At 30.2% G+C, this 22887-nt stretch overlaps 1 protein-coding gene across 1 annotated transcript in view; it reads left to right on the plus strand.

Annotated features, from left to right (window-relative positions):
• Nucleotides 1-1935: 1935 nt before the first annotated feature.
• Nucleotides 1936-22887, plus strand: part of LOC120766746 (cysteine-rich secretory protein LCCL domain-containing 2) — a 29996-nt gene continuing 9044 nt past the window's right edge. Inside the window, exon 1 of the mRNA XM_040092416.1 lies at nucleotides 1936-2381. Coding sequence (XP_039948350.1) covers nucleotides 2291-2381 — 91 coding nt within the window. The 5' untranslated portion in view covers nucleotides 1936-2290. The remainder of the gene's footprint in view (nucleotides 2382-22887) is intronic.

Genomic DNA, 22887 nt, shown 5'->3' on the forward strand with positions numbered 1-22887 from the left:
AACACTATATGGTATGACACAATGCGATTGGTAGCACTGGAGATATACGACTGCAATGACATCTATTGACAAAGTACGAAAACCAGTTGACGTTTTTAAGCAGAAGAGTAGAAATGAGCAGAGTCAGCCGAGAAATCGGGGATATCAGTCATATCGAGATTAGGACAAGTTTTCGCCCGATTTCACCCACTTTAGGTATAAATATTCACTTGGGCGCAGATATACACTGTGATTAGAAAAAGTTGCACACTCAATTTTATTAACATAACTCGCATAATAACCGATATATGTGTTATAAAGTCAACCGGAAATTCGAATATCTTCATATTAGGTATTTGAGGGCTAAGAGAAGTATTTATGCGGTTCATACCGATTTTAAGATAATGATATATTATAATTAGAAAAACATTATCCTTTAATTTTATATATCTCACAGATTGATGCAAATTTTCGGAAAAAGTCAGCCAAATGCCCTGGAATTCGTGCTATTCGATAAGTGGAGAGCGATGTATTTATTGGGGTTTAATTTGTAGAATTGTGTTTTATGGTAAGTAAGCGTGATAGTCTGATTTCAAAAATTTTCACACTTTATTATGGGAATATCAGGATAAAATTATGTTTTTGGTGGAAATTGTTCGAGTATGACAGGAGTTAGAAATAGGTATGTAATTTCACCTAAATGTGGGCGATGACACGTCCAATCGTTTATAATGTCTTTGACGGGTTTACTTATTAATTTATCACACTTTTAATAGTTTTTAACTTAACCGTTACATATGGAGTGGGCGGGCTTATTTTCCGATTTCATTTATTTTCACACTGCTTTAAGAGTTGTCGAAAATATTGATCGTATATAAATTTTTATGTTATAGCTCCAATGGCTTGAGAGATATATATGTACATAAACATATTAGGGAACGGAGCCTTGCCCACATTTTCAATATTTTTTAAACCCTCAGATGCCCCTTACTAATGCAATTCCTTGTATGGTAAAAACTAACGTTTTTATGTTATTGTGGAGCTAAATTATGACAATTCAAAGGTTATTAATTATTTGCGTTTAATGGGCGTGATAATGTTGCGCTTCTGGCCATCTGCAATACCAACGTTTTTATGAAGTCAACAAACATGTGTATCAACCTGATATTTTCGCGTTTTTCTTGTAGATATCTGAAATTTTACTCATTCAAAATGTTTACAGAAGCGAATATGTTTGCTGCAACATGTTGCCAGCAACATAATCGTTATCAACACGTTGAGAGCTGTTGTGAGTGACAGATAAAAGCAAATAAAATCGAACGCTCTTCAGGCGCTGCCGGCGACGGTCGATACTCAATTTTACTGTGTGTTTTTTGTAGCGCAAACAACGCAAACGGTAAGCATAAAAACAACAAAAACAAAGCTAACCAAATCGAAATGAGAAATTGGAGACAACAAAAACGAAGCAGCACTTTAATGAGCATGCGGCGAACCAACGGAAAAGACAGCGATCGCGTGCATTAGCATATTCCGATCGATACTCGCGATCAGCGACGCGACGCTGCGGTGGGCCATTTCGCGCTTTGCGATCGTCGTCGGTGTCGTCGTTGTCGTCAGTGCGTCGTCTCCACTGCGTTTTGTGCGCTTAATTTCACTCTTCTTTTTTCGGCCACACACTTTTCAGTGGAATTGATTTGTTGGGTGATATAAAAGCGTACGACAGCCGCGTACGGCCAACCATAAGACGCCTTCAAGTCTAGCTGACTGGACACGAACGACGAGAGTGGATATTGGAATTACATTGTCTGTCTTCGTTGCGTTCGAACCAATTTCTGGCACATAAAAAAATATTAAATTACTGATTTGTGAACAAATTTGAAAAAGGCATTTTCAAAAAATTATTAATGAAAACTGGTGCAAGCATTATTTGAAAGAATTAAAAACCAAGTTTTGAAAACAAATATTAAAAGTGTGTTCAAAATCAAAAAAAAGTCGAAGCAGCAAAAGCAAAATTGATCTTACGAGTATTTATTTTGTGAACCTTTGTCTTTAAGTGTTAAGAAGAAAGTCTTATAGCGCAGTGTGCTGTAATCATACAAAATAAAGTTGAAAAGTGTTAGTTTACTTACACAAGAAAAAATTAACTCCGTAAAAGTGTTCAAAGTCGGCGTTGGAGGCGTGCGGAAAAACTAAAACAACAACTGAAAGAAAACTTGTGGAGAAAGCAGCAGCAAAAGTGTTTGACAACAAGCCGTGAGCTTGATTTTTATTAATAGTAGGAAGAAGCAGCAGCACGAAAAATATAGTCGTAATGGAAATATTGCCGCAAAAATATCTACTACATGCAGCGCTATTGCTGGTGTCCTGCAGCGTGGCCTTGGCGTGTCGCGGACAATTATTGGGTAAGTGAGCAAATCTCTGTAAGGCGTATGAAAAATATGGGTGTTGCATGCTAGTATGTGCTGCTAAAAGCTTATACTTTATATTTTTAGCGTTGAAATGCGTTTGAAATTTTTAACAAAAACTAATTTTTTAAAAAGTTTTCGGGTTTTAACTAGAGTGTAAATTGGTTAGATTTTTTTATTATATTTTTTCATAATAATTTTTTGTAGACCTGCACATTTCCTACAAAACTATAAGTTTTCCGATTTATAATGATTTTTGTTTTCATTGAGATATTATAAAAAGAAAATAATTGCCTTCAAGTGATCAAGTTTTGACATCTTCATATCTTTTATCTTATTATCAATTTCCTACAAAAGCTATGAAATTAATTATTTTTTTTAAATAGATGAAAGGGAGATTTGAATTTTCTTATCTGATAATAAGAAAAAAATAGGAAACTGCGATGGGGAGGATCTTTTCGTTACAATTAAGCGCTCATACATAGAGAGACTTTTCAAGAGGTGTCTAAAATCCTAGCTTTCAGAGTACCAGGCAAAAAAAATTAATTTTTATCCACAAAAATTATTAGTTTTTTTTATATATATTTGCATATAGAATCATAAACGAAGAAAATAGTACAAAAGTTCTTTAAAACTGAAAATTAGTGGCTTAGGAGATTTCAAGTAAAATACTATATTATTCTAGAAAATAATTAAATAATTTTTAAAATAACTTTTTAAATAGTAAAACCAGTTTATTGTGCTAAAAAAAATTATTGCTCTATATTGCGCAATATTATATAATTTTAAGACATTTTTTGATGCCATAAATAATTTTAAAATTGAATTTTGGCAACAAAAAATATCAAAATAGTATTTAAAATATAATTTTCAAAAATAATGTTACATTTATATTTATTGATTTTAGTAAATATACTATTAAATATTATACACCGTATTTTTGTGTGTTTGAGATATTTAAAATTTCTTAATTTAATATAAATATTATTTCTTTGGTTTGTTGTCAAGAAAATACCGAAAATTAATATAAAGAAAAAGTGCAGAGTTTTTTAAAATATAAAGTAACGGAAATTTATATTAACATTATCGAGTTTTTGACAAAAATTAAAAAAACCGGAATTTATTTAAAATGCATATTGCATACAAAAAATGTATTAACTTTAATAAGAAATAATATTAGAAAAATAAAAACGTATGTAATAATTATTAATATTACAATATTATCATAATATAAATAATATATATAATACATAAATAAAAAAATTATAACAAAATTGCTAAAAATTAGATTTAATATTTATTTAGAAAATATTACCAGAAAAATTAAAAAATAAAAAAGGGAATTTAATTAAAATTTAATTATTTTTTATTACTTAAAAAGTTAAAAATATTAATTAGCATTAATAAGAAATAATAACAAAAAAAATATAAAATATATAATATTACTTAATAATTACTTAATAATTATAAAAACTATCTAATAAAGTGTCTATTCATTAATTAGAAAATATTACTATTCTTATTTAAAATTTTAGTAGAAACCTAACCGAACTTCTTCTACATCCATAACCTCGTTCTGTCTGCCTAAAACTAAATTTAATTTTAATAAATTATGGAAAATTCTAACCTATCACCAGAAATCATAAACAATTTAAAATGCATAATTCATATTTCTTGCAAATTTATGTTTACTTAAACGTTTTAAATTGAAATTAAGTCAAACTTGAACTGAACAAAAATAGTATTTTGCACAGAAACCTGCTTCTGAGCGACTCATCAAAATAAATTGCCCGAATTTATCGCTACAAAGTGCAGATAAAATCGAAATAATTTAAAAAAGATCGGCTAGCGACTTCTAAGCACCAAGCACCTGCCGAAAAGCCGGCTGTTTAGCATCGATTAAGCTTAGCTTGGCAGGCGCGCAAAAGCCAAAGCATACAGACGGCGCGACATTTGCTGACTGCTCGTGTGCTGTGTGACATTTGAGTATACTAAAATATCGCGCTTATTTGTAATTCACGGGATCTGCATGAGTTTTAGCTGTTTTTTCTCGTCCTAAATTAACAGGTTTTCGCTAAATATACCCGATTCCCCAACACATTCGCCGCCCAATGTGCGTAATATATGTGTACATACATATGTGTGTGCAGCCACTCGGTAACCGTGTTAACACCGCGCGATGACACTCTTTAAATTACATTCGTTTTATGCTTTGCAAATATACTTCGTTTCATTTGGTATTCAGTTCGCCCGAGTTGACCAATTTAGTTTTTTTTCGCCTGATGATCATTCTACATAATTTTTTCTGGAGTTCTGCTATTTTTTAGTATATGCAAATTTATTTGTTTCCACTAATTGTATTCTCTTATTTTGCTTATGTTAATTTTGTTGTTACTCTGCTCTTAGCTTTCGTTTTATTGACACACCATATTTAGCCAGATATATAGCCAGATGTAAGCTGCTTACTTGGTACGACCACACTGTCTAATCTAGTCTGTGGCGAATTTTTGTAGTAAGACCTGTGATATATTTTGGTAGTAAATAGTCTACATTTCTAATGTGCTTTTTATGTACCACACTGGCCTTAATTTCTTACCTTTTTATTATCAAATGACGCAGATATCGTAAGCTGATCCAATTTGTTCAGAGATTGCGTGGTATTTGATTTAATCTGCGTTTTAATGTAAAATTCTCCACAATTAAAAGTTATAAAAATATCATTTCATTCGAAAAATATCGTCACCTAAAAAGCAAAAAAAAAACGTAACATCACTTTTCATAAATTTAAAGGCGAAGGAAAACGATAAAAGAAGAAACCACTCATGCTAAAGCAAAATGTTGAGCTTTGGTTATAAAATGGTTATATATCGGTTATATCTGAGAACGGAAACTTAAAATATTAAAATAGAGAAATAATTTCTAAAGGGTTTTGAGCATAGTGATGAGTTTTATAGATGTGTTCTGCATAGTCAGATTTATTCAAAGAATTTATGAATTATTTGTAGAACCTTACGACTTCCTAAAATACTTTTCACTTACAGAACGCTTTAATAAATTAGTTAAAATTGTCAGCATATTGTATTTGTTGAGGTATTCCAATTTTGTTTAATATATATGTATTTCAATGTCAAAGATCTCAAATGTGGAGTTGTATCAATTATGTGTGTATATAATTGTTTTTTTGTTTTTAATAATATGACAAACAATTTATAGTATTATAATCTTTTTTTTTATTGACAAAAAAAATTTTTTTAAAGTTCAAAAATTTTTCTAAAAAATTTATTAAATAAATAATAATATTGTTGTAATTTATTGAGATTAAATGATTATAAAAAAGTCGTGCTAAATATGCACAAATAAAATATATAATCATTTTTCTAAGTCATATATGCCATACTTATAGCTTTATCCGTCAATATTTCATTATTTAACACAATTATCGAAAATTTGCTCTAAAAACACATTTTTGTACACAAATACGCACGTGTCACAAAATAATAAAAACTTAACTATCATACATTATTGGCGAGCGTATCTAACTAAACATGTCTAATGGATTTATATAAACACGTTTTTGGACAGAAAATATTTCAACAATAGGCCACTGCGTGACTTGCATAAAAAATACTTATATACCTAAATTTGCACATATATACTTATTTATTTATGTATTTATACATATTCAAATCGTTCTATATACTTCTACTACTGCTTCTACACTACTACAGTACTATACTTCTACATAGTTATTATAAATATTGATATATTTCTTCATACTTAAAAATATGGACATTTTCTGAGCCTGATATATTGCATGCAATTTTTTTCCATCACATACCAAAATCGCATGTATTCTTCAAGGTCAGCATATATATGCATCCTACTTACCAAATTGATCAATAAAATAACACTCTATGGCAAAATCGAAAAAGTATCATTGACGCCAATTTGTCGCCACTTTACTTTTTTCTATCACCGCTTAAATGTAATTCCAACGAAAGTATTTTTTTTTTTGACTCGCATGCGAGCTTTTTTTAATACGATTCTCTTTAATTTCTAACCCACCTACCTGCTCGATAATGCTTAATAACCCGCCAACTATTAATATTCCGAGCGCGCCAAGTATTTTGGGGCGTAAATCTACAATTGATTTGGGTGAAGATCTAATCCATTTTGTCGCTTATCATGATGAGCAGCGTTCTGCGAAAATATTTTACGGTTGTCGCATGATACATGTACTTCTTACCGAAACATGCGACTTGCTATATTTTTTTTAATTTTGTGGTTGCGATTTGATTGATTTGAGTAATCGCTTGCTGAGCATACACTCACGTTTCGCCAGTGCCGTGCGCTATGGCATATTAATTATTTAGTATGTCACAGAATAAAAACAAAACTGCATAATTTGCGAGAATAAGAACGAAAAGTATTGTAAAAAAAGTATTAATATATTTTTTCTAAATTGATTTTTTTAAATATTTTTAAATTTTTTTTTGTACTTTTTCGTTTATTTACTTACTTATTCACGTGAATAGGAATGAAAAATATCAGAAAAGAAATTATTTATATATTTTTTATAATTTTTATATTTTTATTTATTAATAAATTTTTATTTTTAAATTTTTACCTTTAAATTTTTCAATTCTTTTTTACTTTTGTTTTGCGCCTGAGCTTGCTCGTTTATTTAATGTATGCTGTTTTAGAAAAACCTAAAGTTTATTGACTCAACGTGTAAACCGATTGGCACTTGTTGTTTCGTTGGCTTTGGCGTATATTTACATTTAAATTTTGTTTGGAAATTTTTAGAAGTGGCCAACTGGTAATAAAATTATGTTAACGAAGGCACGAGCTGTTTTATAAAAAAAAAAATTATAAAAAAAAATAAAAAAATAAATATTTAGAATAAACTTACTACTTTAAAATTGAAAATAGCGTTGGTCTAAAATATACATATTTCATGTACATATTTTTTTATATAGTATATATAGCGCTTTGTTGACGTCGGTCCAACCGGTTCTATAAAACGCAACGCATTTGCGGTCAGTTTCCATCAGCTTCTTTTTGCTGTTAAAAAAAAATTAATTTGCTAGCTTTTAAGTTTATTTAGTTGCGCCTAATTTATGCAAGCGATTTGATAACATTTTAGCGAAGTTAATTTATTTTCTTTTTAAAGAAAAAATCAATCTTTTTAGCCAATAGTTCAAGGCGCTCCCTTGAGCTGTTAATGAAATCATTTGAGTAAAAATAAATTTGACTGCCGAAGCAAGCAAGATGAACTGTAAAGCACAGTAGAAAATAAAAAAAAAATAAAAAATTAAAAAAAATATATTAAAATAAAATAAAAAATAAATAAAGAAGAAATAAAAAATTTATAAAAATATAAGAAATTAATAATAAAGTAAAAACACAAAAATTAACTAGTTGAATAATTGCTTAAAAAATTCTAAAATTAAGAAAGGTGTGTTCTTGACACCGCATAAAATTATATAACACTAATATTTGCTACTTTGGAATTTATTTTCTTCAACGCACCGCTTTGACATTTCAGCCAAATCTTTAAATTATGTCCTGTCATATTTTATGTTAGCATAAATTTAATTAATAAGCAATTTTAATATTAATTTTTTTGTTTACTTTTCGCTTTTTGTCGATTCACCGTCCAGTTCTAGCACTTAAAATTATTAAAATATCGTTTAAAATATGTAAATACATATAAAAAAATCAATAATTTTTTGTTACGCTCATAATCGATTTGTTACAGACCATGAACGCTCCTAAGCCAATAACGTCAGCAGTTTAATTGTGATAAATTAATTAGTAGCTTTTTGGCGACAAACTGCTTTCAGGCTGCTGTTATGAAAGAAATCAAATATTTATTAGTAAGAAAATAAAAGTGATAAATAATGGTGTTAGTGACACTAAAAAATATGGAAAATTATTTTTGCAGAGGGAATTTTGATGAAGTTTATTAATGTTTCTATAACCTCTATGTAAATATGTTTCTAAAAGGATCTATCTAGCAACTAGTCTTCATTATGTATTGCTATTATTTCTTTTATAAAGAGTGCTATTTTACTCGTGTTCATTTTAAAATCCATTTTATGGCATATGAAGTGGGTTATATAGATTCGCTGGTGCCATTCCATTGCATTTTTATTTTAGAAAAATATTTTTAACTTGAATTTTTCATACTTTTTGAATTGTCTATAGGTAGAAGTTATTTACAGTTTCGGTGGATGCATTGCACTTTTTCCATTAGAAATTCAAAAATAAATTCTGTTTTTGACCTTCAAAAAATCTTACCCCTTAAATGTTGAATTTCCGGATAGCCTTGGTTATATATATCTTAGTTATAAAATGCACTACCGACTTGGACGAAATTGTATCAGAAAGGCAAAAAAATATATTTTGAGCTATGGGGAAAAATTAACGGTAAACTTAAATTATTCAAAACCATTATTTTTGTAAAAGATTTTGTTGACGAAAAAGTTCATAAAACAGTTTTTAATACAGTACAAATACATTTCTCGCCGTTTCTCTACGTTTCTGTGCTTCCATTTATTTCTTTAGGGACCAACTTATTCCCAAGAAATATCATACCAAGGGCATATTTGGCATGAATAAATTTCACATATAATCATTTGTCTTTTCAGAGTCACCCTGAAACTAATGGGTTTCAATATTTGCCAAAAAATATAAATATAAATATTAAATCTTGCGAAGTGGAAGCATTATTTTTTATAATATTTATTATTTTTTATGTTTCTTAAATCCCGCAATTAACTCTATTTGGCTAAAATTTAGCTAACAAGTTTCTATAGTTTTGCTAAATTTTCAAAAGCCCCTTGAACTTGAATTCCAAACATCTTATATGGTAAATGAGATGTCTTTCCTAACAAGCATAACGAAAGCTATACTGTAAACATTGCAAATAAGTATATGTATACATACGCTTAAAAAGCCAAATTTTGCTAAAAAAATAAATAAAAAAAAATGCTCACACAAATAACCAACAAATAAAGGCAAATTGTAGACTAAGTAGTCTTGAGTTTTGGAAATTTTCAATAACGACAGCTATAAAGCGACTACTGTGCAACCCACGCAAGCAAACATATGCTCACACAGAAGCGTTGTTTATGGCATTACGGTAAAAACGCGCAGCAAAAAGAGGCTGCAGGCCAATTTAGTGGCTTTAAAAATGCACAAACATATTTACGCACCACTCAGTTTAAGGTAATATTGCAAAAACATAAAAATACAACGCTGCAAGTAAGCTGTTCTGCAGCTTTAGAAATCTAAGTAACGCATACTCATAAATTTTTTTAATTTTTATGTCAGTATATAAGTTTGTGCAGCTCATGTGTGGATATAAAAATTTGTCTAAAAAACATTTGCGTTTGTCACTTGTTATTTGCATGCTCACATATATACAAATATATATACATATACATATGTATGTATGTATGTAGTTGTGCACTTGTGTTTGTTTACATAGCGCTATGAGTAGCTGTTTTCGCGCTAAGCTACTCTTGTCATGTCGAATAAGCGGTTTACAAGGTAAATGACTAAACTGATTGAAGCCAGCAGTAAGCGTGCTTATATAAGTGAAGTATTGCTTAAAATAAGTTAGAAAAATAAATAAAAGCACAATGCGCTAATATGACTTACAGCTAAACAAACTTGCTTGAGGTTTTGTTCTATTGACATACTAAAAAACTTTGCGGTAGACGAAAACGCATAAATATTGACAAACAAACAAAGTGAGGTGTGTAGTCATAAAATTATAAATAAACATGCAAATAACTGTGTATATATATAAAAGACAGTATAATTATATAAAGATCTATAACAACAAAGTAAAAAGTTATTTATCTACACAGGTTTTGGTTTACTTGTACCTGTGTTGTGCAGGTCAAGCATAAAATCAAAATAATAAAAAATTACAAGATTTCTTAAACTTCACCTGCCACCAACAACAACTAACGCTTTTAATTAATAATATTTTATTTTCTTTTTTGTTCATCATCCGCCATGGCGCACCGCACGCCTCTTTGCTTGAGTCTGAAGTCGGAAGTGATTTCTTTTATTTTGACTTATTGTAAGCAATTAGTCAGCAATTTTATTACAATAGCGTTACTTCATGGTATTTATATACAGAAAATTGTAGAAAAAATATTACCTCTGTGAAACAAGCGAGCTCGCTTTCATTTGAGGGTCAAGTGGCTTAGAGTTGTTAATGTCTGTTGTGGCTTGTTGTGCGCCACATTTGTTAAATTTATAATTATATATATTATGCATGCTTGTTTGTCTATTGTATACATGTTATAGCGGCATGTTAGTTGCAGGTTTTTTCCTGCCTTTGGCGCCAATTAATTAACACATCATTTGATTTGCAGTTGTGGGTCATTGCGGTTTGTTGCTTAAATCATTTAATGAAGTTCAATTGCTTTACGCTGTGCTTGTTAAAAAGTTTAATATACATTTTTTTTATATTTTCGGAACTGTAACTGTGTGTGACAGAGTACAATAGTTTTTTTGTCAGTACTTTGTGGTGTGAAAATTGTTTTTTTTTATTGATATGATTTTTTTTCTGAGCATGCTTTTTCGTTTTTTGTATTTTGAGTCAACTTTATTGAGTTGTACATATTTTTGAGCATGTTGTATTTGTTGCATAATGCATATATTTTATAAAGTCAATATTTTAAACTGATTTTGAAGAAAAAAGTAAATATAAAAACCAAATATGCTTGTGAATATCAATAAATCGGTGTTCTTACTAAATCAAAATATTAAATTAAAATTTCAAACTTGTATTTCATAATCAATACTTTTTGATTACAAATATTGATACTTCAAAGGTTTGTTTCATAATCACTACTACTAAAAATAGTTTGTTTCATAATCACATATTAAAAGATATGCCATATCTCCGTTCATACATCAGTCGACAAAATGTATTGACAACTTCATTAAAAAATATGATGACAGTTATGTGGTGTTCACTTCTTGTTAGCTCAATTTCAGACTTTTTTTCAAGAAAACCAAGCATTTTAAATAGCTTTCCTTATTTTTTCGTATATCATATATAGGATTCAATAGGGCTGCGTCAATTTGCAACTTCAAAGTTTTTGAAAATTTCGATTTTATATACGATTCCACTTTTTGCTATTTTCTGCCTTTGACAGTACATAAAAATCATATACCAATGGATAATTGCGTATAAAAAACTTATTATTTGATTCCACTCAAATAGATAATGTACTCAAGCCTCCATTTCCGCTTAAAACTATTCAGGCACACTCACCTTACTTTGCACATTTTGCTAATAGTATATCATGTGACGTGTTGCGAGCTAAGCTAAATAAATGCAAACAAATTAAAAATATAACTGCTATACAAAAAAAAAAATTATTTTTCTGAACTTCTCGGTTTTTTTAACTTTATAACTTTTATTAATTTTTATGCATTTAATAATACATTTCTATGCAAAAAAATTTCTAAGTAGTATATATTAAAAGTCGAATGTTTAGTATTTTTTATGTTATTGTTATAATGATTTTTATTACAAAATAAACGACTTGGCGTGTTTAACGAGTATTATTTGACTTTTTAAATTTTTTAAATATTTTTTTTTTCAATTCCACATTTTTAAAATAACAAAAATGTAAAATTTTTTATTCCTAAGTTCAAGTTATTTTACATGTTTCAAATTTTTTTGAATTGATATTAGTAATTAAACATTTTTGAAATTTTTTTATAAATATTTTTTTATCTAAATGCTTTTAGATGCTTTTATAAAGCTCCGAATCGTTCTAATGCTTAAAATTTCCAAGACTTTTTCATTCAATGCAGCCTTTCTGCTTACATTGTTTTTTATATTATTTTTTCCATTTAAAAAAATCATTTTTATATATTTAAAAAAAATTTACAGAATTTATGAAAAATTACCTCAATTAAAAGCCCCTTTTATTTCGCTTAATGGTTTTTTATACTTTGTTAATTACCGCCAAGTGCCTGCTAAATTTTCTAAAATGTTTAACACGTCAAAATTCAATTTAGAATATATGAATTCAATTTGAATAAGTATAAAAACAACGATTAGCACAATTCAAATTGCGGTCAATGCATTTTTTGTTTTTACCCCAAAGGCTTCACTAAGCTCGCTTACAATGCCATTTCAAGCGATTAGCCTGCAAGCAAAAACAAAACAGAAACATTGAAGTTTGAAAAAAAATGTAAAAACAGTTTAGAATTTGAATTTTTTAGCATTAAAATTAATTTGGTGCGTGCAATTGTGTGAGCAGCTCATCTCGTTTTGACATCTAAATTTCACGCCTATAATTGCTGTAATTAATGATCAAGCTAAAAGCTCAGCGAAGCAACATTTACAAAATTGCATTTGTTGTGCATGAAAATTAATAAAAAATATTAGTTAAAAAATAATAAAGAATAACAAAAATAAAAAATTATAAAATCATAAAATATTAGGAAAATGAATAATGAAAACTAAAGACAATAGTCATAAAAATATTAAAAATATATATCAAATTGAGAACTGGGCCGCATTTTAGCTTGATACGTTCCTTTATTAAAAAATAAAAAAAAATTAAAAAAATATTGTTTAATAACACAAATGAAAAAATCATAAAATATCAAAAAAAAAAATATGAACTAACAAAAATTAAGAAAAAATTAGAAATTAAAATCAAAATGAAAACAGCGCCGCTTTTTAGCTTTATACGTCCCTGTTAGCAATTAAAATATATATTATAATAGAACATTTTTGGCAAAACGAAAACAAAAACTTTTTAAACTGTAATGTAAATTGCGACCCTAAAAGCAAGCGCGCAATGAATTTGCTGTTAAATGCGACACTAAGACGCGTTAACGCAAGTGTGAGCTGCAGTTTGAGGCAAACGGCATGCGACAGCGGACAGCACACTGAAAAACGGTAGTCGCAGCAGCGATAACAGAATCGACTTACAGACCGAAACACCGACCGACAGCTGGACAAACGTCGGGCGTTCAGTCAACCGGCACAACTTGAAAACAGAGCTGACAGTGAACACGAAAAACGAAATCTGGTTGATTTTGGGGCGAAAAGGCGACTAACGCGAGTATATAGATAGAAGTATATATATATATATACTGTGTATACTATATATACTTAAATAGTGAATATGTAATAAAAGTATATTTTTGGAAAGCAGAAAATTAAATTTTTTAAGTTTTGGTTGGGAAAACTCGGCGTTTTTGAAGACAAACTCTAAATATACTTGTATTTTCTATAACTGCACATCTCTCATTTGCCCTCAGCTAAGATGCGCGCATGGTTGGTAACTCGTGCTAATAATGCAATTAAAGGCACAATTGGTAGCTATCAAATGATAAATGAGAGTGCTGCAAGCATACAAATTGAAGATAAATAATAATATTAATAACAAAAACAACAACAACAGCCAGTCAGTGCTGCTCATCTGCACTGTACTCTGCCGGCAGCCTAGCCGTCTTTAAGCTGACAGCAATGCGCTCGAAAGTACTTTAGTATAGCTGAATAAATGAGTTGCATATTTATCAAAAGCTAAAACAAAAGCCGGCCACGAAGAGAAAAAAAGCAAACAAAACAAATAAATAAGTTCAAAATTGTGCCGCTAAGCGGATGCGAAATCAAGGTTGACCAGCTTAGCTATGGTGTAGTGGCTGCATGCCACGCATGCGCAGACGCGCTTTCGCGCAGCAAAAAATGCGCATTTTTATATTGTATTTTATATCAGTACTCGTTCTTTTTTCGCCTTTATTATTATTATTTTTATTTTTTTGATTGCTTCAACTAAGTAAAATTAAGTTGAACGCATCCGTCATTTGCCACGACTGACGTAGTTACCACTTGTTAACATATTGTCGGCACTCTTTACACGCTTGAACAATTGCGCTGTTGCATTTTGATCGTTATCGCGAATGCGCCAAGCAAACGGAACACGGCTTAAGCGCGCGCGCTCCTCCTCGTCTTCGTCGTCTGTGTCTCATCATGCGCTCGACGCAAGCTGGCCGACGAGTTTGTGGCTTAAGTCTTTTGTTTCGCCAGACGCACTTCGTGGCTGCAGCGTTATTTTTATTTTTTTTCGGGTTTTTTCTTATTTTACGCGTTTTTTTGCACAGCGCTAAACGTCTCGGCCCTTATCAAGCGATCATTAATGAAATGCCATGACTTACGCTGCTCGTTGAGGCTTGAAAAAGGGTGAATTTAAGCGATAAATATGTTAAGCAGCGTGATAAGGTGCCGCGCGTTCAGCCGGCAGTGCGGTGCATTCAAATTGTAGCTGTTGAAATTTTTATGTCGTGTTGTTGGCCGCAAACAAATTAAGAAAAAAGACTGTAACAGCGTTATTTTGCCTTATTATATTGGCGGAAATTAAAAGGCATTTTTGTGTGTAATTTGTCAACGCAAAGTAGTGTGTTTTTTCGAAAATTTTCGGCAGTAAGGCTCAGTGACGTATGCAACCAAATGTAGGGCCATTAACACTTTTTCCTTAATGAGATACCGTTTTACATAATTAATTCATGTGATTTAGTTGTAAAAATTTTTTGTTTGGAGCAAAAGATATTTATTATTTAGTAGCCTATGTTGGAGTTAAAGAATAAAGTAAAGCTTTTTAGATTTTTGAAGTAAGAATATGGCTCAAAATCTCTTTTCCAGTTTTTTTAAATAATTTTTTTTTAAGAATTTTTCTATTTATAAATAAGTTTTTAATTTACTTCTAAAGCCATTTGGTTACAATTAAATGAAAAAAAATATTTTATATGGAAAACCCTCTGAAACTCTACTTACAATGGTAAATAACGTGCTAAAAGATTAAGAAAATAAATATTAAATATTATTTGAAAAAAATATTTTATTTTTTAAACTATTCTTCTTCTTAATTTGCGTGGTTTTAAACTATTATTAAACTAAAAATAAAAACAACAAATTCTTAATTTTTTAATTTTAATTTTTTTTTTTATAATTTTTTTTTTTTTTAAGTTTCTTTTTTTTATTTTTTTTATTTTTTTTACTTTATCTTGGCTTTTTCTTTATATTTTTATTACAAATTTCAAAATATCGTCACTCTATCTCTAAAATTGTCAGTACTGACAATCTGCTTGTCTTCACGAAATGCGAATTTTAGAAACATATTCAATTAAGTATAGCGGTTTCGCCTTAATTTCACAATCCGATGACAGACAAAAAGCGAGAATAGGAAAGCTTAATTTTATAGTCTTTTGAAAACACTTTAAAAACATGAAAATTCTTAGTTATGTGATTAACAAACCATAATAGTTATGCTATTAAGATAGTTAAAGAATTTTTTATTACCCTTTAAGCGTAACATTTTAAGTACAACAAAAATAAGAAATAAAGCTTTCACATGTTTTATTCATCATTTTCAGAAGTACTATAATAAGCTTTTTACTCTAAGCACTCGCTACAGTAAAACAAAAAATTTTTAAATATGTTTATTTTTTTCTTTTCTTTTTTAAATGCCAGTGTAAAGCTAAGCTCTGAGCTTTTATATCTTACACTAACCGAAATGCATGATTCCTTACTTCTACCCAAACTCTCAAAGCTTTCATGCCTCTTTATACACACCTGGAACTAACCAGTTTCCTTTGTACTAAAAACTGCGCCTTGATTAATAATCCGGTGACAATTTGTCTGCAGACGAACAAACACAACGTGTGTTAGCGAAAATAACTAAATAATAGGAAAATAAATGTGATTTGGGAAGTGTAATAATGAAACCAGAAATTAATGAGCCGGAAAAAAGCTAGAATATCAAAAGATAAAGCCGTCCGATCATCTATTATATGCATATATACATTTATAATATACATACATGTGTACATATGCATGTGTGTACCTATCAAAAAGCAAGCAAATCTACTTGGCAACAATTGCTGTCCGATTCGCTCATAAATCAACAATAAAAGAGGTTGGCACAAAAGCAATAAATTGATAGAAATTAAGCAAATCTGGCAGAAGATGGCTACAGAAAAAAACATAATAAAAAAAGAAAAATGATAAAAACTAAAAAAAATAATAATAATGAAAACAAAAAAATTAACTGAGCATGCAAATTGCTACAATAGTGTGAAGATGTAGTCGGTGAGAAAAATGATATATAAAAAAAAAGAAAAATGAGTTACACAAAAAATCTATAAAAAATTGTAGGACCCTTAATTTAAAAAAAAAACGGTATATACTAATATAAAACAAGTGAGGAAGTGCTAAGTTCGGGTATAACCGAAGATTTTATGCTCTTGCAACCGTGCATAAGTCTTGTGAGTTATCTGGGAGCTGCAGCGAGTTTTCAATATTTTCTCTATTTTTTTTGGTTTTGTTAAATTTATTATTCTGTTTTTTTGTTATATATAAATATATATTATATTATTTACTTTTTAATTTTTTTTCCAACACTTTATTCTGCATCGTTCGAACTATTGTGCAAACACAATAACAAATAATTATAGAAGAATTGACAGTTGGCTAGTTGAGTAAATGACTGATGTGTGGTTATAGAGCCAATTGTTATTGCTTGGAGTTAATTTAGCAAATGCAAATCAACATTTATTTCCATTATTATTTTTTTTTTGTTGCGACGCGTTTGCGGTTTCGCCTACAAATGAGTAGCAGAACAGAAGAAGCTTGCAAAAAAAATATAATTGTATAAATTAGCATTTTTTGTTATTTTGCTGATGTAGTAAAAAACATAGAAAATGAGATATTCTACAGACATTTCTTATACACTGAATGTATTTAGTTAAATTTCTCTTGAGATTTTTAACACTCAGAAGGAAACGTCGGAGACGCTATAGTTTTTGAGATATCAATTCGAAATTTTGTAGACGGCCCTTTCTCTCCAAGACCTTTTCTCCCCAAGAAACTGTTGATTTGCTGGAACCGCCGATATCGAACCACTATACCATATAGCTGGCACACAAACTAAACGATCAAGGTGAATTTCTTGTATGGAATTTTTTTAATTGACGTTCTATCTTCATGAAATTTCGCATAGATTAATTTCCCAAGCAACGCTTCAATATCCGAGAAAATTTTTCAGATCAGATTACTATAACACATAGCTGCCATACAAACTGAACGATCAAAATATAGTGCTTGCATAGAAAGTTTTTTTAATTGACGTTCTATTTTCATAAAATATGCCACATATTATTCTCTAAAGCAACTATACAATCTACGAAGAAATTGTTCAGATCGATCAGAATCAAGTTCTTGTGTGTAAGGTTATTTTTTATTTAAGAAGGGTATTATGACAACCGAAGTTAACATTTTTTCTACTTTTTTTTCATTAGTTTTATTTCTTTTTTTTTGTTTATTTTGCTTTTATTATATTTTTTCAAATCAGTTTCTTCTACCAACCTGCTTCGCTAGCTGAGTTGTGACAACACGCGCCTGTCAACATTTTAGCTGGTGCCGATGATTCAAATATTAATTGTACTAGTTTACGCTAACTGTTTCATTCAAATGAGACAACTAAATTAATCTGCTTGCTTACACGCTATATTGAAGCAGAACTAAAGAACTAGATATGTAGGCTACTCTAATATTAACTTTATTATCGTATTAAATTTGAAAGAGTTTTTATCTTTATAATCCTAACTTTTCATGTTCATTGTTTTCATTATATAAATGGCATACAATTAAAAAAATTTAGTTTTATTATTTAAAAACATACAACACCAGCGTGTCTTCGGACGTTAAGTTTACTTTCTAGCTTACTTCTTAATTAAGTTAAAAAAATTATTTTCAAAGAGTTATCAGCGTTTTTTCTTTCCGTCTTAGCAAAAAAAAAATTATTCATTACAATTTGTTAACTTTCTGCTAATGATTTTAGTTCAATAAACCCTTAACTACATATTTTTGCTATAATCGGGCAACTCTCTGCCACTGAAAAATATGTTCATGCAAAATTTGAGTATATAATACTAATTAAGCGGAACCATTTTATTTAAATAAACAATTTTGACCCTGACTAAATCAACGGTACTTATAGTAATGTCATTGTCTCGAGACAAAAAATGAGGTAGTCACCAGAACAGCAATAAATAAGTAATCATAAATGATGTATGATAAGGAAATAAGCAAAGCATAATCGCAGATAAGCACACAATTTATATATAATTTATACATGCAAGTAAAAATTAATTTGTGCATATTTATTGACTTATGCGACTGGCTACTAAAGCTAAAATTTGCAAATAAAAATAATATGCAAAGTGTACATAAGCAATAAGGAGCGAATTGAGCGTGTAAATGAGATTTCAGCGCATAAAAAATAATAAAAAATTGAACTAAAAATAAATATATATTGATAATCAAATAGTTATTTTTAAATTTTTTACGGTATTTTTTTTTTATTTTTTCATTAATTTTTAACCTGAAACTTGTTTTTATAATTTTTTATATTACTTAAAAATACAATTGTTTAGCTGCTTCCATTAGAAGATCATAATATTAACACTTGTCAAAAAATGGAAATACAAAATCGAACTATTTCATTATCCGTGCGTAGTAGACACCGCTTACGTGGTTATATCTGAATTTCCAACAGCGCAGCAGTCATTTTTCCCTTTCAGTGTTTGACGGCAATTGGAAATTTTAAGTGCAATCTGGTATTTCCAATGGAGTGGTAATAAAAAAATTTGTTTTTAGAAATTCTTCGGTAGCATCATCTTTAGCACAATTGTATACTAAATATGTAAATATGTAGGTCTAAGGATTGGTTTGTTGACCTTTCGCATCGTTAAGTTTAGTTTTAATATATTTCTTTGGCTTACTAAAGAATAGGAAAGGCATATCAGTGGTAATACTTCATTGCAAGCAAAGCTTAACTTCATTTAAAATATTTTATTAAATATTTTGTCAGAAAAATTTGAAACATACATCAGAAGTAGTATTTGGTTTTCAAAAACGATTTTTAGTAGAAATGTTTTTTTTTAATATAAAAATAAAATTTAATCGGAAAAGGAAAATAAAATTTAAAAAATTTTTCTTCAACCACAACCGCTCTTTTTCATTGAGGAAAAATTAGAATACTATATCAAAAGCATTATTTTGTCAGAAAAATTTAAAACATACATCAGAGATATTATTTGGCAAAAAATATATTTTTACACCATTTTTTTTAACAAAATAAAATGTCATCGGAAATGGGAAATTTTCAAAAAGTTTTCTCAAATCACAAACCTTGTTTTCGTTGAGAAAATATTTCAAAAGTAACCCTGGTCGAGCCAATACCCAGGGTGGCTGAAGTAGCCTCGCGTAGTAAATAAAAAGTCGTTAATTTCGATTGCACCATATCTATAAGACTTTAAGATTTCTCGTCAAATAAAAAAGCTTTCCCCACAAACGCTTTTGCTGATCTTTCAGTTCGTATGACAGTGACATGCAATAGTAATCCGTTCTAAACAATTTCTTTGGATTCTTCGGAGATTTTGGTGATGCCTTAGATAGAAACCTATGCCAATGATATCCCATCAAATGAAAATTTTTTCCATACAAGCACTATAATCTCATCGTCCAACTTGTATGGCAGCATTATAGTGGTCCGATATCTGCAGTTCCGACTAATGACCAGTTGAAGAGAAACGGACATGTGCAAAATTTCTGATCGATATCTCAAAAACGGACTACTGATTCGCGTTACAGTCGGACGGACAGACGGACGAATAGCGAGAACGACTCAGGTCGTAATACTGATCATTTATATACATATATATATATTTTATATGGTTTCCGGCATCTCTTTATGTGTAATAAACACTTCGTTGAAAACCTAACATATCCTGTTCATTATAAATATATCGCATGTAATATTAATTTTCGACGAAGAATATTAATTTTCAACCATTTTTTTAATAATAATAATTCCTTTCTGAATTCAACGCAGTGCATACATTTTCTTAAAATATTTTTTAGAACGAAAATTAATTTCGATATATTTTTTCTTAATTAATAAAACTCAAAACATGTTTTTATTTTTAATGGTAATTTTCTTCAAATAATTTTCACTACTTTTTTTTTAATTATATTACATATATTTTGTATTATTTATGTATATACACTGCTAAAACCACACGTTTCCCATATATTCTAAAAGCATATGTATGTAGGCATGGTAACGTGTGAAACACAATCAATAATTGCAGCTACAAGTATAAAGAATGTGGCAGGCTCAACTGCAAATTACGCTCATTAAACGTGCCACAACAGCAGCTCGTATTTCAGAATTTGGCATTTTCGAAAGTGCCAGTCGCGGCTCTTAAACGACTGCAGACCCACAAACACAAATGAACAATGAAGGCAAAGCGCTCTCGGCTTCTCGGGCGATAATTTCATTGACCATACCCATTGTACAAGTGAATTATGTACATTATATGTATACCTATATATGCTTGCATACATATAGTGAGCGTTCCCACATGTGCATAGCTGCATGTATGTGTATGTGTTTGTGTTTGGGCATTTATTATCACCTTACACGCAGTCGCGGCAAATTAACGTAACTTACGAAATCATTTCCTTCTTCTTAGCCTTTTGCGGCCGCCGTGTCTTACGACAACGTTTAAAATCAGAGCAATGAATGGCCGACTATTCGACAGTGCAATTCGTTGCGCTTCTCAGGTGCACTGCCCGCCGTTGTGTTGCCTTTCCATTCACCGAACTTGGCACCTTCAGTGCTTTCGTATATATTATTTGTCGCCGCGTTGATTATAGTGCAGCGCTCGTGTTTTTTCCTTTTGCGTCTCGTTTCATTCACGCGCTTTCGATATGTGTTAATGTAACTTGCACTACATATATACACATATATAAATATGTATGCCGGTATATCTGTGTGGCTGTGGCAAGAAGTGTGCAAGTGTCGAGGCAACGTGTTCTCGACGCTTTCGACCCTGATGTCCATGATCATTACACATCAAGTGGCTGTTTAAACTGCCGCTGTGCTGCCTCCACATATGTACATATATAAATGTATGCACGTGTGTGTGTAAATGATTTGCACACTTTTTATTTTGCTGCGTTGCGGCTTTTTAATTAAACAAAAAATAATCAAAATCCAGGAAGAACCCAAAAAAGAGTGAGAATCGTCGCCGCTCACTTGTCGCGACTTTAGCGCCTATTACAACATATACATGCTCGATTTATACATATGCACACAAATGAACACCTACTGCCACACACATATATACATAGATATGTACGTATGTATATGCCTCGCACACTTGCCTGCCCGTCACTTTCATGAGCGTGCACTATTCTTGTGTATTTCCAATTCGGTATTCCCAGGAATTCGTCTTCATTACGCGCAACTAGAGCCGGCGGCTGCAATACACACTCTAAGATGTATGTATAGTATACATATATATATGTACATATACAAACACTAAATACACACTTGCTCAAAAAGAAGAACAGCAACTGCTTACTGCTTTAAGCCGCCAGTGTTGCGACAGCACCAATTCCGCATTGAAATATCCACTTGAGCTGCTTTAGTGTCTTCACGCTTAAACCATTTTGTTACGCTTTAATTGCCTGGCAAAACAAGACAATGGCAAGTGTTAAGAATATCTTAACTAACTAGCACGACCGGTAAGGAACGGTAACAGATTGGTTCTTATTGAGGGGCTGGAAAAAATATGACTTGCTTTTTGTTGTTAATTGCATATATTTTCTAAAATTTTGTTGCAAGGCAAGAAGGCGAGAATGCAATGCTTTTCAGAAAGTTGTTTAAAATTTGTTGTCGAAATAATATTGAGAAATGTTGCCGAGTTTATATGTAGACCTTGACTGGATAAAAGTCAGTGTTCTTGTTTGTTATAACCAATTTATTATTTCTAATGTCAAAAAGCTTACTTATGGCAGAGTGTGAATTCAGAAGCTTAAAAGAGCTTTCAAAAAGTTTACAGAAAGCTAAGCAAATTAGTTTGTAATAGCCAATTTAATATTGCGAAAGATCAAAAGCTTACTTATGGCAGAGTGTGAATTCAAAAGCTGCAAAAAGCTTCGCAAAAGTTTACGCAAAGCTCAAAAAAGCTTGTTTGTAATCACCAATTTAATATATTGAAATAACAAAAGCTTATTTACGGCGGAGGGTAAATTCAAAAACTTCGAAAAAGTTTACGCAAAGCTTAAAAAATAAACTATTAAATACAAATTTATTATTTTTAAAAGCAAAAAGCTTACTTACAGTATAGTGTGAATTCAAAAGCTAAAAAGCTTTGAAAACGTTCACTGAAAGCGCAGATAAGCTTGTTTGTGATAACCAATTTATTATGTTAAAAGATCAAAAGCTTACTTAGGGTGTGAAATTAAAAGCTTCAAAAAAGCTTAATAAGCAATTAAATGTTTCGAAAGGTCAAAAACATACTGAATTCAAAAGCTTCAAAAGACTTTACGCAAAGCTTATAACAGTAATAAAAGCAAGTCTCAAAAGCTTAAAAAAGC

This window comes from Bactrocera tryoni, chromosome 1, assembly GCF_016617805.1.
Source record: "Bactrocera tryoni isolate S06 chromosome 1, CSIRO_BtryS06_freeze2, whole genome shotgun sequence".
In the NCBI taxonomy this organism is placed as follows: Eukaryota; Metazoa; Arthropoda; class Insecta; order Diptera; family Tephritidae; genus Bactrocera; species Bactrocera tryoni.